This window comes from Manis pentadactyla, chromosome 4 (genome assembly GCF_030020395.1).
Source record: "Manis pentadactyla isolate mManPen7 chromosome 4, mManPen7.hap1, whole genome shotgun sequence".
Classification (NCBI taxonomy): domain Eukaryota; kingdom Metazoa; phylum Chordata; class Mammalia; order Pholidota; family Manidae; genus Manis; species Manis pentadactyla.
In genome coordinates, this window is record NC_080022.1 from 126,810,799 (window position 1) to 126,825,972 (window position 15,174).

General features: G+C 45.4%; 1 protein-coding gene across 17 annotated transcripts in view; it reads right to left on the bottom strand.

Annotated features, from left to right (window-relative positions):
- DNAH9 (dynein axonemal heavy chain 9) overlaps positions 1-15,174 on the bottom strand; it is a 352,680-nt gene that overhangs the window by 220,984 nt on the left and 116,522 nt on the right. For all 17 annotated transcript variants that reach the window (XR_008997155.1, XM_057500838.1, XM_057500837.1 and 14 more), the window contains 4 exons: positions 13,125-13,229; positions 7,463-7,620; positions 4,771-4,909; positions 2,488-2,775 (listed from right to left, as the gene is read on the bottom strand). Coding sequence is in view for 16 of the 17 variants with exons in the window: in XM_057500838.1 (XP_057356821.1) it covers positions 2,488-2,775; positions 4,771-4,909; positions 7,463-7,620; positions 13,125-13,229 (690 nt within the window). In the remaining variant the exon portion in view is untranslated. The remainder of the gene's footprint in view (positions 1-2,487; positions 2,776-4,770; positions 4,910-7,462; positions 7,621-13,124; positions 13,230-15,174) is intronic.

Here is a 15,174-nt window from a genome sequence, read left to right on the forward strand (position 1 = left end):
TGAGAAGCTGAAGCTTTTCACCTAAATTCAGGAACAAGACAGGGATACCCACTCTCCCCCCTGTTATAAAAAAGAAAAGAGAATGTGGGCTAACTGACACATCTGTGGAAAGGGAGGGTCAGATTCTCAATAAGAAAAAAAAATGGAGAAAATGGGAAAGGAGGGTCATCTTGCCCCAGCCAACTCCCAGATTATCTGGGAAGATGTGGACTGTCCTGATCCTAAGACATCAGCCCCATGCCCTGCATCTTAGGAACCGCATCAGATTTAATTCATCTCGGGGTGGGGGCACCTTTTTGGCTCAGAGCCTTTCCTTTAAGAGGAAACCCTCAGTCTGGCATGCAAGGTCTTCTGTACTATGGTCCACAGTATCTTTTCAGTCCTATTACCCACCCACTACCCCAATACCTTTTTCTCAGCAACACTGGACCTATCTCTGCCACTGTACAATCTCAATGGTTCCCCATCTACCCTTTTGCTGAGCCTTTCCCTCTACCTGGCAGACCCTCCTGTCCTCTACCTTTAAAACATCTATCCAGTGAACTTGGGAGGAGAGACATTGGGTGTAGCTATGAGCCCACTGGTAAAAACAGTTACAGGTGCAGAGGACCAGGTGATGTCTTGCTTCCTTCTGTAAAACGTGGTCTCAGAAATGAAAGCAGATACCAATTTGCGATTCTATTTATATGTCACCAGGGCTTAATCCTAACCAGTGAAGTATTGTGTGCTTAGAAGCACCTCCTGGGGTGGAGTAGAAGTAACCTGCCCCCAGACTGTTTGTTCCCCAAAGGGGAGCACCCTCTGTCCTGTGAAATAACTTAGTGGCTTATGTTGGAAAAGTAACGGCATTCCAGTTTCCTCCTCTGTAAAGTCCCTCATCTGCATCATTAGCTGAATATGTTGTGGGGATCAAATGTGATACTGAACATAAAAACACTTATAAACACTGAAGTGATGGTCATGTGATTTCTAAAGATAGTATTGTACAAGAAAAAAAAAATCTCTCCATGTCCCTGTACCCTAGGACCCTCCTTTGTGGCACTGGTCACATCTAACTCCACAGCCCAGCTATTTGTGAGCAGGTACTTCTGTATGTATCATGAAAATGTTACTCTCTACAAAATTGCTCAGTAAAAGTAATAGACTTCTGGAGAAATGGGACTGGGGCAGACCATTCAACATGTACAGAACTTTATATCTGAAGCCCTAAAAACTTAACAGTATATCCTAATCCCAATAAAAATGTCAGCACAATTAAATCACAAGAGCACTTGCACCTTGCCCCATGTTGGTCAATCCTTCACAGCATTAAATCTGGGGGCCTGTGCTTCCTTTTTAAGGAGGTAGGTCATGGGTATATTCACTCCTAATAAAGGTCATTTGGACTAATAAAGGTCATTTGGACAACTAAAGATCTGCTCTGGATGAACACTTCTTCATTAATCTACAGTTTTAACCCAACAGGGAAATGCCTTCACCTTCCCTCAGCCTCCCCAGAAAATGTAAACACCACCATGGTTCCAAAAGCCAACTGGTCACCCTTGCACTAAAGTTAACTTTTTTTAAAAGTCTTTATTTACTGCCAAATGTATTCATTTTCTAATGCTGTTGTAATAACAAACCACTGCAAATTTAATGACTTAAAGCAACACAAGTTATCTTAAGAGTTTAGGTGGTCAGAAATCTAAAATGGGTCTCACTGGGCTGAAACCAAGGTGTTGATAGGACTGGATCCTTCTGAAAGATCTGTGGGAGAATCTGTTTGTTTTGTTTTTACTTTTTCCACCTTCTAGAGGCTGCTCCATTCCTGGCCTGTGGCCCCTTCTTCCCTCTAAAAGCCCCCAATGGCTAATCGAGTCTCTTTCCTGTGGTGTCACTCTGACATTCATTCTGCTTACTTTTATAGACCATTGTGATTATATTGGGCCACCCATGTAACCCAGGGTCATCTCATCTCCAGGTCAGTTTATTAGCAGCCTTAATTCCATCTGTGACCTTTGCCATGTAGCAAATTCACAGAGCCTGGGAATTAGGATGTGGACACCTTGCAGGGGGGTATATCAGTCTTCCTAACACTAGGAATTTTTTAATTGTAAGAAAGCTTGCTCCTGATCACTTCAAAACATTTATAAGATCAGAAAAATGCAGAGGAACCAACATGACTTCCACATTGTACCATCACCCCTCTATAACCATGTAGAAGTAATTCGCAGGAAGGCAACAAGTGCTGTAGCACAACAGATGTGTCTTCTTCCTTTCATTAGAACATCAGCTCCCTGATGGTAGGGGCTCTGTCTTTCTCTTGCATTCCCCACCATGCATTCCACACTGTGAGTGCCCTAATAAAGAGCTTTTGAACTGGGCTATTACTAAATTGATACACATTTGTACATCTAAAGTACCCCTTGGATTGAGAATGAAGGAAACCCATCACCCAAGGAAAGGACCAAGAGACAAAGAAATCTTGGGAGGAAAAACCCCATGTACCTTGAGCACAAAGTTGTCTTCAGCCTGGAGCTTCAGATCCACCACCGCCTTCCTAACCAAACCTTCAAAGTTGAGGTCTCTCCTCCGAGGGACATCCAGGGCAGGAAAGAGGTCCCCAATCAGGCCCATGAACACTGGCATGTCATCAGTCACGATCTTGGGGATGTTGAAGTCTCGCAAGGAGCGCATCAGGACTTGGTCCTCGGGCCGGTCAGGGTCCCCTCGCTTCAGAGATCCTGCCACCACCAGCACAGACTTGATGGCCCGCAGGCCCCAGTCGTAGTGATCCTGTGGGATGGTAGTGCAGGTTAGACCAGTGCTGTGGGCTGCAGAAAAGCATGAACTTGGGCTGGTGTGTGCAAAGTTATAGATATTCCATCAGGATTATGTCACTTCTGGGGCCAAGACAGAGGCACAGGAAAAGACCAGTGATATGGAAGATTCTGATCACGGGATCATCGCTCCTGATCTGGCAATAGTTTTCCAGCTATGATGACAAAAACACAGATGCAGGACATACAGGGGCTGGAGGTCAGGGAAACTAAACAGAACCACTTCCAAACCTGTCTAGCTACTCCTTGTACATCCAGAGGGTAGAAGGGTTATAAAGGAGGGAGCTTGTTGGCTCTTAGAAATGGCCAAGGCTGAACTCGCACACTCCACTCTGGAGGCCTTCAAACACTCTGGGAAAGGAATTCCCCCAAAAACAGTTCCTTAAAAATTCTGTCAAAAGTAAAACTCACTGGTCCCAAGTCCTGAGAGTAGATGCCAGGGGGAGTGGGCCATACTGCTGACACCAGGTGTCCAAGCAGCGTGGTGGGGCAAGTGTGTAGTACAGAGCAGAGCCTGCACTCAGGCAGAACTAGATTCAAGTCCCTGCTCTGCTCCTTGCTCCATAGCAGATCATTATTTAATGAGAGCTGTGACACATGCTGCAACTCACTGCACAAGGAAGACAGGGGACAAGGTGGCTCTGCCCCAAACTGACTGTCTTCCTGCCCCTCAGCCTGTGGATAACCTGGTCTTTCTGGCCTGGGCTGCACTTCTTTCTCATCTGTGCTTCACTGAATTCTATGCCGTCAGGACTTTAATGTTGTTTCTTCAGGGAAGTCTGCTCCTCAGCCTATTACAGCAGCCATGTCTTTGACCTTCAATGCACACTGAGATTAGGGAAGGCCAGTGCAGGACTGTGAACGGAGCTGTGGAAGTAGGTGGGAGGCAGAGTCCCACACAGTCTTTTAAGGGTGTGATCAGGATATTGGTCTTTATTCTAAAACCAGTGAGAAGCATTTTTAAATGATCACTTTAGCTGGTGGCTAAAGAATGGGCTTGAGGAACTGGAGGAGAGGTAGAGGAACTTGCAGAGAAGCAGTTCCAAGAGTTTAAGCCAGAGACGTGGGTGCTTGGAACTAAAGGGGTAGAGAGAATATGAGACACATGTGAGAAATATCCAGGGGGTAGAAAGCACAACAGCTCATTCATTATAAGAGGTAGGGCTGAGGAAGAGGCACATGTCGAGGATAACCTGCAGTGTTCTGGAATTAGCAAGTGAGTAAATGATGGTTCCTGGTACTGAAGTGGGGAATTCAGGAGAAGTAGGCTTGGGGCAGGGGGCTGGCATGAAGAGCAGCTTCAGGTGCTCAGCTGGAGGTGGTTATGCGCCTTGGACAGATTTCACAGGGCTGAGAAAGCCCATGTTGTGGTGGCAAATGGGATCCAAGCCAGAGAACCCCGAACGGTAGAGGGGTCTGTGGGAGCAGCCCAGGGAAGCCTGATGGCTGTCCTTGCCAGCAAGAAATTCTCCCCTGAAGGCTTAGACTTAGAGGTGCTCAGTCATGTTTTAAGGTGCTATTCCTGCCGGGGGACCTGCCATAGGTCCTACTTGTCCTTTTAAGGACGAGAGGCAGTGAGAAGTGGGGATCCTTACTGCCTAACTCTCTCTTTCCAACCCTCTCCCCTTATCATGCCCCTTCAGATAAAGACCATTGCCTCCAAGGGTTTTGTTTGCCACTGCAGGATTTCTCTTGGGACACTGGATCTATAAGGGGTTGCTAAGTATTCTTTTAAAAAATGGAGTTTCACAACCAAATCATTTAAAAATGCTGGGCTAAGAAAATGAACACAGATCTTTATTATAGAAGTGTTCAGAGCTTTTAATATGCTGAGCACAGAGTGAGTGTCCTTGAGAAGGCTCTAATGTTTGCCTAACATCCTGGCCCCAGAACCGGTCCAGAGCTGGGGCTATCACATAGGAGCGGTGAGCAGTCTAGCTAGGGAGCGCACCTGTTTGGAGAGAAGCTCTTTGCACAACTGGTAGAGAGTGATGAATTTTCTGGCTAATAACCGGGCTTCAATGAATCCTTCTGCCACCAGCATGATCTCACAGATCAACTCAAAGTCAGGAACAACCATCGCACAAGGCCTGCATACAAGGAGACAGAGAGCCGATTAGGTTTCCCAACCACAGAGTTGCAGGGAGCTTGTAAGACAAGAGTCACTGGCTGAGATCATGGACAGAGGCATTTGTGAGTGCAAAAACTGAGACCTTAGCAATTATTGCATCAAAGACCCTCAATTTAAAGATGAGCTAACTAAGGATAAAGGAAGTGAACTCTTGTCCAAGTGATGGATGATGTCAGCAGGTAGGGGCAGAACTGGGGCCATAGCTGAGTCTTGCAACCTGAATCCTGTGTGCCTTGCACAAGGCACAGATCAGTAAAGCCTTAGTAATTAGTGGATTACTAGATTGGTAATCTTCTATAACAGATTAAGGGCTAAGCTTGAGGAACTGAGTTTCTCTTGGTGTCCACAAGAAAATGAGAATCTCCCCATTCCTAATTCTCAGAACACGCATCACCTCCAAGCTCTGATGCTCAGACTTCCCTTGTACTTACCACAGACACGTGGAAATCTCTCATGCTGAGATCTAAAGTAGGTACCTATGAACCCCACTCGTTATAAAATGGCGTATAGGAGACTATAGAAGGGGATTTTTGTCTGTGCATAAGGATTTCCTGTGATTTTCTAGCTCTAGAAACATTTGATTTTAAAATTACTCACTTTCAAAACTGATTAGGTATGTAATAGGAGCCTAAGGTTATTATATTCCTTTAATTGTATTTTTCCTATACAGATAAAATTTTCAAAAACATATCAGTCGCTTACATCTTTCCTTTAAGTTGTTTCATATTGCATCCAAACTCAAAGGAGCAACCAAATGCTCAGATGCTCAAAATTACTTTGAAGCCTGAAATAAAGTTAAATATGCGTCCATACAACAGAATGCAGTGTGGCCACAAAAAGTAATGTGGTAGGAGAAAAACTATTTAATGACATGGGAAAACATTAACTAATGAAGGCAACATACTAAACTATACACAGGGTCTCATACCAAGTTTGAAAAAGAAACACTCTGTTCACACCACATTGGAAGAAAGAATGCCAAGGGCTCTGCTGAGCGTCCCAGGATGACAGGCCCGAGATGGGGAGGGACAGAGTGTCTGCAGTCAGATGCCAGGGTTCAAACTCTGGTACTGCTGCTTACTAGTTGGGTTACTAGCTAACCCCAGTAACAGGGATCTACCCTGGCAATTTGTTGACTCTGTTTTCTCACTGAGCAGGGGGAAAACTAATAGTATCCATCTCAGGGGTTTTGTGAGAATTAATGTTAAAGTTGGTGTTTGCATTTATTGTTTTTACAAATATGTTTCAGTTTTGTCCCCCCAAATTTTCTTCTGTATTCCGTTGAAATTCAGCAACACAATGTAAGGAATAATTCTTACCAGGGTGATAAGTCACCCCCATCATTATTTGTAGCACAAGCCTTATGTAATAAACACTTTGTGTAAACAAATAGCAAACAATCCTGTATCTTGTGGTACCAGCTTAGACAGCCTGTTGACATTCCAACAAGCTCTTGGATAAACTGGGGATCTGCCTGAAGGAGAGCCACACACCTCTCCAAGTGAGACAGGGATCTGCCACCATGGGAACCATTTAAATGTGAGGGAACAATGTATACAGGAGCTTCCCGGCAGTCCCCTAAGCCTCTGCATCCCCAAACAGACAGGCCTGGGTCTCTCAGTCTAGAGACAAGACCAACAGCTTTATCAGAGCTCTCATAGCCTCTCTCTGTTAGGTACCAGCTCACAGGCAGAAAATCAAAAGCCATGAAGTAGAAGCATCTTTCCACTTTCTTTTTGTTGGGCTGGTTTCTCTTCTGAAATAAGAATGGAGACTCCAGTCCCTGCTATAAAATGCATTTTTTTCTTTATTGCACACAATAAAGAAGATTTACACACATGGCAATACCCACTGGTGGCAAAAGTAAAGTAAAAGAGGTGCTCTCATGCATTGCTACTAGGAGTGTCATTCGGCACTACTCTCTTTAGAAAACAATTTGGCAATGTGTATCAAGAGCCTTAAAAATGTTCCTTCCTCTTAACTCAGTGATTCCACTTCTGGGAAGCTAGCCAAAGAAAATAATCATGCATACAGAAAAAAAAAAGACTTACATACAAAGATGTATATTACCACATTATGCATAAATTTATTTTAACTGTTGGAAACAGTCCTAATATTTAACTATGGGGACTCGTTAATTACACTGTGAACCATGCACTTGATAGAATAAAATGCAGTCATGAAAGAAGATTTCTTAAGACTGCCTAAGAGAAGACACTATTTATGCTAGGATTATGATAGACTGTGAACTGAAAAAACAAACCAATGTGAAACGGTGTGTAGACCACAAATGTAGACTACAAATATGACTTTATAGTATACATATAAAGAAGAACAGAACACAATTAAGCAAAACATAATTTCATCAGTGATAGCATTAAAGATGGTTTTGTAAAATCTACTTTTTAAAGCATTCCAAATTTCTTCTGATAGATATGTCACACATTTTCAGTGGGAAAAATAAAAGAAACTTCTCTTTGGGGCACTTGCCTGGGGCAGAGCTGACGCTCACCTGAAGAGGGCCTTGAGGTTCTCCGGCAGCTCTGTGCGGCCAGCATAGCCAGGGTTCATGGTGATGAAGATACCCACAGAGGGGTTCAGGCTAATCTCCTCCCCAAGGAAGCCAAACCGCTGCTTCTTATCTCGAATTGCATCTTGAATGCTTTTCACCTGGTGAACAAGTCAACAGAAAATGCTTCCACTGTGCTTCAGTGGCGGGTGGCAGCTCAGGCTGGAACCCATGGTTCACACACTTGCTCTGTGGCCCCTTTCAGTGAAGGACGGGATTGCATGCTGGATCCGTACTGATGGGCCCTGGCTACACCTCTAAAAGAACTCGGGCCGCCCTTATCCATATGCATAACACACTTACCAAGAGGCTGGGAGTGAACCGACCTCTCTGAACGTCGGCCCCCTCTGTGGAAACAGCTAAGGGTATTAGCACCAGCCACATGCAGGCACCTTTCTGAGCATGTTTTGTGCATTAACTCATTTGGTCTTCATCATGATCCTTTGAGGGGAGCACTTCAATACCACTGTCCCCATTTCTCAATGATGAGCCAGGCCTGGGCTCTTAGCCACAGCATGATGAAGCCATTGGGACTGTTCAGAGGATTAAACAAAATACAGTCTGTAAAGAGCTTAGCATTTGGGAAATGCTGCCAAAAAATAGCAGCTCACATGTAAACTGCTAATGTGATCATCCTCATCTTGGTTTAGCTCCTCACAGCCACTCCCCAGACTATGTTCTAGAACAGACTGTGTATTCACAGGTGACCCCTTTAGGGATGGAGTGTTCCATGCATGGTGGTGACTAGAAAGGGCCAAAGTGGCAAAGGGAGGCTGGAGCCAGATCTTCAAGGGCTACGGGGGCCTTTCTAAAGAGATTCGGCTTTTTCTTAAATGTGTTCTGGAGCCAGAGGACATTGAAGCTGAAGCCTGACTGGGTCATATCTACCTGCTAGATCGCTCTTATAGCAGTGGGAGGAGAAACAGAAATGAAATTCATCCATTTATTTTCACATTTGGTGCTTTGGAAAAATGTGTGCAGAAATCAACAGCAGCAAAAGGAGGAAGACAAAAGGGGCGCTGGACCCCAGAATGTTTCTGAGTCTTTCCAGCCTCTCAGGGTTCTTGAATGCAAAGCCTGGAGCTAGGCTCAGTGCAAGATTTTGAATGAGCCCCAAGCCTGTCAGCTACATTCAGGGTGGTTAGAGTAGCCACAGCTTCTGTGGAGACTGGACTGTAGGGATGGGTATGTGTGTGAGAGAGAGACAGAGAGAGACAGAAAGAGAAAGAGGCAGAGAGACAGCCAGACCACAAACAGCAGCTGGACCAGCTGTCTCTCCAGTGCCTGGAAGGGAATGGCTGCCAGAACACGTGCCTGTTCCACAATCAGGACTCAGCTCTTTCCCAGAGTAAAGCTCTGATGACTGAATGCACTCAAGCTCACAGCAATTAGTTTGTAACTGAAACTTCTTTCCCGTGTACAGAATGTCAATGACGTTCTGGCAAAGGTGGTCTCCAGTGCCCAGTGCGCCACCAACAGATGGAGCCCTGCTGCTTCTCGTGGTGTCATGGCCCTCTGCCACCCTGTCACCCTGCGAGATATGGGAGTGGTGAAGCCTGTGTTATCTCCTCCAGCCCTATCCTCCCATCTGTAAAATATACTGAGCTCTCACCTTGTTATTGAAATGGGGAAGTGAGCTTATTGCCACTTACAAATTGCTCTGGCACCCTTGGGCAAAGGTGACCCCCCGGACCCTTTCTGCAGCTCACTCTGACTCAGCATGCCCTCCTGTGACTCCTAAGGCTAGAAACCTCACACTCACTGAGAACTGATGATGTGCTGGAGGACTGAAGGCATCTGTGCTTCTGTGTAAAAATGCTATAGGAGGGCCCTTGGGGTTGAATGTTGAGCAGACTCGAGGAATGCAGTTAAGGTTGGTGTGTTAGTGCTTATAGCAGGCTCCACTGGCCCAGCCTGTGCAGGACAGGAGCAGGTCAGCTTGCATTTCCTCACTGCCTTAGCAGCAGCCAAGATGCACTGCATGAGCCATCGGAATGTAACAGTGGTCAGGGCCAGGAGGCCCTGACAACTTCCAGCGGTCCTTCAGGATGCTGGGGCAGAGGAAGAAGCAGGTGGGCTGGGACTGTATGAATTAACCTGCAAGCCCAGCCGGCTGGAGGTACACACAGGTAGGTACAGACTGATACCTGAGAAGTCACTTACACTCCTCACCCTAGGCGTCTGTTTCTCCATTAAAAACTCTGCTTTGGGAGATTTTAAAGCCACAAGGGAATGACAACAAAATAACAACTGGTGTTTGTTGAGTAGTTGATATGTGCCAGTGCTTCTCAGCCTTTTTGCATGATCATTCCATTCAGTCCCCTCAACAGCTGTGTAGATGGGGGGATTTTTGTTTAACAGACAAGGAAGCTGAGGCAGAAGGCAGCTAAGGAGCTATACTACAGTCAGGTAAGACGTTGACATTAGTGGTGGCTATGGAAATGAGATGTCAGAATTCTGTGCTATTTTTGCAACTTTTCTGTGAATCTAAAATTGGTTCAAAATAAAAGGTTAAGAGAAACTTGCTAGATGTCTAACAGTTGGTAAGGGGGGCAACCTGAGTTAAAAACCAGGCAATCTGGTGCCAAAGCAGTGCTTTTCAGCACTTTCCCCAAATTGCCTCCTACCAGAAGGAAGACTGTGCCCAGCCATATGCGGCCCCTTGTCAAGTGTATACCAGTTCTGAGTCATTTGTTTTGCCCTGCAAATAATCGTTTGTTATAATTTAGAGACCTAAGTTCCCAGGAAATAAGACAAGGCACTTTGCCACCCATTAAAGAAAACAAACAAAAATGCAGAGCTAGTAGAAACCAGTGTTCTCCCAGGGGATGTCTGGCCATGTCTGGAAACATTCTTGTGGGCACAACTAGGGGGCACCTACAGGGTGGAGGCCAGAGATGTGGCTAAATATCTTACAATGTACAGGACACATCTATGTAACAAAGAATTATCAGGCCCAAGACAATAGTGCCAAAAGTTGAGAAAACTGGGATCTGGATTAGACTTTTTTACCATTTTACCATTGAGAAAACAGAGGCCAAGAGCTATAAGTGACTTGTCCACTAGTCCACAGACTGTGTCTCTGGGTCTTACCAAATTCCCATGTAAATTCTTGGTCCCACCCCCAACGGGCCAAATCAGGAACTCTGGGGGTGAGGTCCGAAGACCAAGTGAGTTTTCGTAAGCCATCCAGGTGATTCTGATGCATGCCTAAGTTCAGGAATCACCACAGTCTAGCTGATTCTTAGATTTCTGCTCAGACCTGCTGCTGCCCTGTCCCCTTCATAGCTGCAGACTGTCCCCTCCCTGCATCCTCACTCCCTTCTGCTCCACCTGACATGAAGAGGACGTGTCCCTGTAGGTCACCCACCTGGACCAGCCACGCTCAATCTTGTGGGTCCTGATGTGAACCAAACTCCCCAGCCCTCAAGATGGTTTCCTTCCTTGTTAGTCTCCTTCTCAGCTCTGGTTCTCAAAGTTTACTGAACATCAAACATGAGAACCATGTGGGAAGTTAAAACAAAACCAAACAACTCTATGCCTAGGTCCTGCCCAATGAAATCGGAATCTTTGGGCATGGAGACTGCATTTGTGCCTAGCTATTTTTTCAGACTTGCCCAGGCCATGCTAATGTGCAGCCAGAGCAGCATGTCTCCAGTTTGCCAGTGCGTAGGAATCTTTAGAGATCTCTTGCAAATGCAGATTGTTCACAGCAGGTCTGTGGTGGGGTGGAGTCCACCTAAGTGTCCTTGCTACTGGGCCGCCCTGCCCTGTACCTCATTTCCCTACATGGGCCTTCAACGAGCAACAGGCTTACCACTTCTTTCTAGCCTCCACAACCTGTAACAACCACATCTCTGATGTAGCTTCCTTTCTGACTTATATTTTTGATGCAGAGGTTTTATTTCTCTATATTGTAGGCCAGCCCTGATTTCAAATGATTGGTCCTATTACCTGCACAAGCCATGTTTGCTTGTCAAGGGGGCTTGATTGGATATCCTGAGCACACTTCTCTCTTCAGAGAATGGAACTTGGGACCACAGAGGGTTCTGCCCCTGTCTCTCCCCACCCAGGCTAGGGCCTTGCCTCAGACCCACTCATGAAGTATTAAAGTCCTTGCTGGTGACATGTTTTAGGGAGGTCATAGGCTTGCTTTATGTCACATGTATCCTCCCAGCTTTTCTCTGCACCCCTCTCCCTTATCCCCTTACAGTGTGTGGTGTTGTCCTCTTTGCCAGCCTTTGCCTCCAGGTGCCACATGTTGCTAAAATCTTACTTGGCTCATGCCAGGCTCCTCCCTGCAGCGGTAGGCTGGCGTCTGCTGCCTTCAGGAAGTGCAACCCACTCATCTCTTTTCACATTTTTAAAATGTGTCTGTGTTTTTACCTTAGAACTTCAGCTCCCCTATAAAGGGTGTTACACAAAAAGCTCTCTTGGCTCTGGGACTCCAGCATTTCTTCAACGCCTTGAGTACTCGGAACGCCACTTTAGGGGGCTCCCAAGGCCTTGCCAACTGATCTGCAGCTCTGGCTGCTTTGCACCTCGGCCCAGCGCACTGTGGGGGCTCGTACCAAGGAGGGAGGGAAGGGCAGGGACTTCTGGCCAGAGTGTGGAGGGGGGACAAGGGGCTGGACGTACAAAGTGGAAGAGTGTGTCCCAGTGGAGCACGTCCTGGGCCCAGAAAACCCAAAAGTCCTAGAGAGTCAGTTGCAACAATAATGGCAAAATTCCAGGAAAAAAAGTGTGTTATACATTTCAAAATAGCAGAGTGATTGCTTTTGGAATTGCCATACTTTTTTCCAATTGGATATGCAATTCTGCTTGAACAACCCTGACAGAGACATGAAAATACCCACCTACAAGGACACCAAAGTGTACTCATTTTTGTAGAAGTTACTGGAAAGGGAGCACAGACAGACAAGCTGCCGAGCGGAGGAGAGGCAGAGGGGGAGAGAAACGCCACAGCTGGTGCAGTCCCTGAACCAATATGCCAGCCTGGATTGCTGCATGAGTAATGAGGTGCAATTTTCTCCTTGGCTGAGTGTATGATTTTCAGCGGTCCTGGCTCAGATTTTGCCTGGGCTTTGGTTTGACCACTTCCTTGAGAGTGTCCCCTATGGGTGTGTTCCTGGACTGGAGTGTAAAAGCATCAGGGAATTTCAGGTTGAACTTATTTCAGAAGCAGAACTTCAGAAACAAAAGGGAACTGACTGTGGAGAAACCATTACTGGCTTCATGCTGGGCTGTTTCAAAATAAGGCCAATTTGCAGGGTCTACCCATTATGCACTGGGGACAGTGGCTCTTGGACATGGCCTTCTCGAGGAAGGACACTGTAAGACAGCCTGAGGCTGGGCCAGCAGGAGGAGGTGTGAAGGACGTAGAGGAGAGTGGTGAGAAAGGCAGAGGGGAGAGGGAGAGAAAGAACCCCAAGACCGGAGGATAAAAGAAGCTGCTCCCTGCCTGGGTCCAGAGAGGGAAGGGGAAATGCCCGGGGAGAAAGGGATAGGGAAGTGGGTGAAGAGAGGTAGGAAACAAGAGGCTGTAGACTTCCACAGCATGTGGCATCCAGACTGCAAGGCTCCGAACAGCATCTAGCTCCCATACCTGCACGGCCACCACTGATAAGACTTCCACGGAGATTCGATTGAACTCATCAAAACAGCCCCAGGCACCTGTCTGAGCCAGGCCCTTGTAGATGTTGCCACAAGACTGAAACAAAATACATGAAGATTAGATTGGTGTCAGTGCCAGACTTACCATCACACGGCTACGTCATTTTTTATTCTCTTGATTATAGATACTTTCAGTCCCCCTAAACTCTATTAACTTAAAATTTCAAGGACAATTGACTTTTTTATGGCTATGGGTGCCAACATAAGACATGGGTTCAAACAGAACCTTTTCAAGACACTTGAACTAAAATCCCTTTAAAATGCCATCAGGTTTGCATTACTGTTGATTGTGTAGCTTCCAAAATCCCAAGAAAGGAATAAAATATTATTTTTCTTGTACCATACAGACAAAAAGCCTGCCACTCAGCCTTTGGCAGGCAGTGATTAAAAACAAAAGTTTGTATCTTTAAATCCATGCCCAAGTACCCAGGTTTTCCAGAGTGATAGGAAGCTGGAGCTTGGGGATGGGAAGTGATAACATCTGCAGAAAATAAACTACAGGTAAATCTTTTCAAATGACAGCAAAGAATTTCAGAGGGAAGATGATATATCTGTCCTAAAAATAGAAACCATTCTGGGCATTCAGTGTGAACTAGTAAGCCACAGAGCAATATAAAGACAGAGGTTACAGGGAGACCTTCAAGGCCATGAGCAAGGAGACATTGTTAAAGTGCTGAGAACATACAAAGAATGGGAAAGTCCCACTCATGTACTAAGTGGGCACTTTCTCACCATCAGCTGTGTGCACAGCTCACGTACTAGGCACAGACGGGCTCAGTCCCTCCAGGAACTTCTAATTAGGTTGTGGAGATAAAGTATACCAATAAAATGTATAAATTGCTATATGAACAGTGATTCTGATGGATAATATACCACAAGTGTTATGGAGTTCAGCAAAGAGGGGGGTCAAAGCACTCGAGTGATCAGTTTGTCAAAGAGGTGCATTTCAGATTGTATTAAAACAGCACTTTCCAAAGTTTAATTCATGCAGTGCCAAATCTGGGAGATGCTCCTTGAAGACAGTGGTTTTGGTTAAGCAAGTTTGGGAAACACTGCATTCTATAACCTACTTTTGCCAATTCACACTGTCTCTCAGTATTTTAAGGGCCCTGAGAAGGCAAAATTAAATTAGTTCAACTTTGTTATATGGCTTTTTTTTTTCCCTCTCCTCACGTCCCCTGGTTTTCTCAGAATGCATACTGGTAAACAGTGTAGTGGAAACACAAGAAAGGAAGTCAGAGGATCTGGGGCATTGGTATCTCACAGAACTATATGGTACCTTCAGAAAATACACTGAGAATACTGGCTTAATAGAAGAACAGTATCTGTGTCTGCAGAATGGAAGATAAGGGCTTTCCAGAAGGAGGAAAGATTATGGACATAGGTAAGCAAAATAAGATATGTCCAGAGAAACATTAAGGGGTCACTTTGGCTGGAAAGCTGAACTACACAAAGGCAGTCCTGGTTTATGAAAAGCTTTGAACTTTATAAGGGCTCTTTGGAGACCTGGAGCAGAAGCAAACATGATTAAAATCAACATTTTAGGAGAACCAGTCTAACATCACATAAGCTAGGTTGGATTTGGGGCAGACTTTGAAAATTCAGGAAAGAAGAGTAACCCCCACCTTTTATTTAAGGAACTGATTCCCCAACCCGAACACAAAAACTTACTAAGCATTTACTATGTGCTGGGGATTGTCCTAGGTCACAAGGAATCAGCAGTGAACAAGAAAATCAAAGCCCCTATTTTTGTGGGGCTTCCATACATAAGGGGGGAAACAGACAATGACACAGAAACAAAGAACTATCAGATACTGGTGAGTCCTACTGGAGTCTTAAAATGAGGGTGCTGTGGCTATTTCAGACTGCAAGTCACAGTCTCTCTAAAGAGGTAACATAAGTTCCAGGCATTGCATTTGTGTGCTCAAAACAATCCTGCAAACAGATATTGCTGTTATTATATTTGTGAGTATGTGTATATA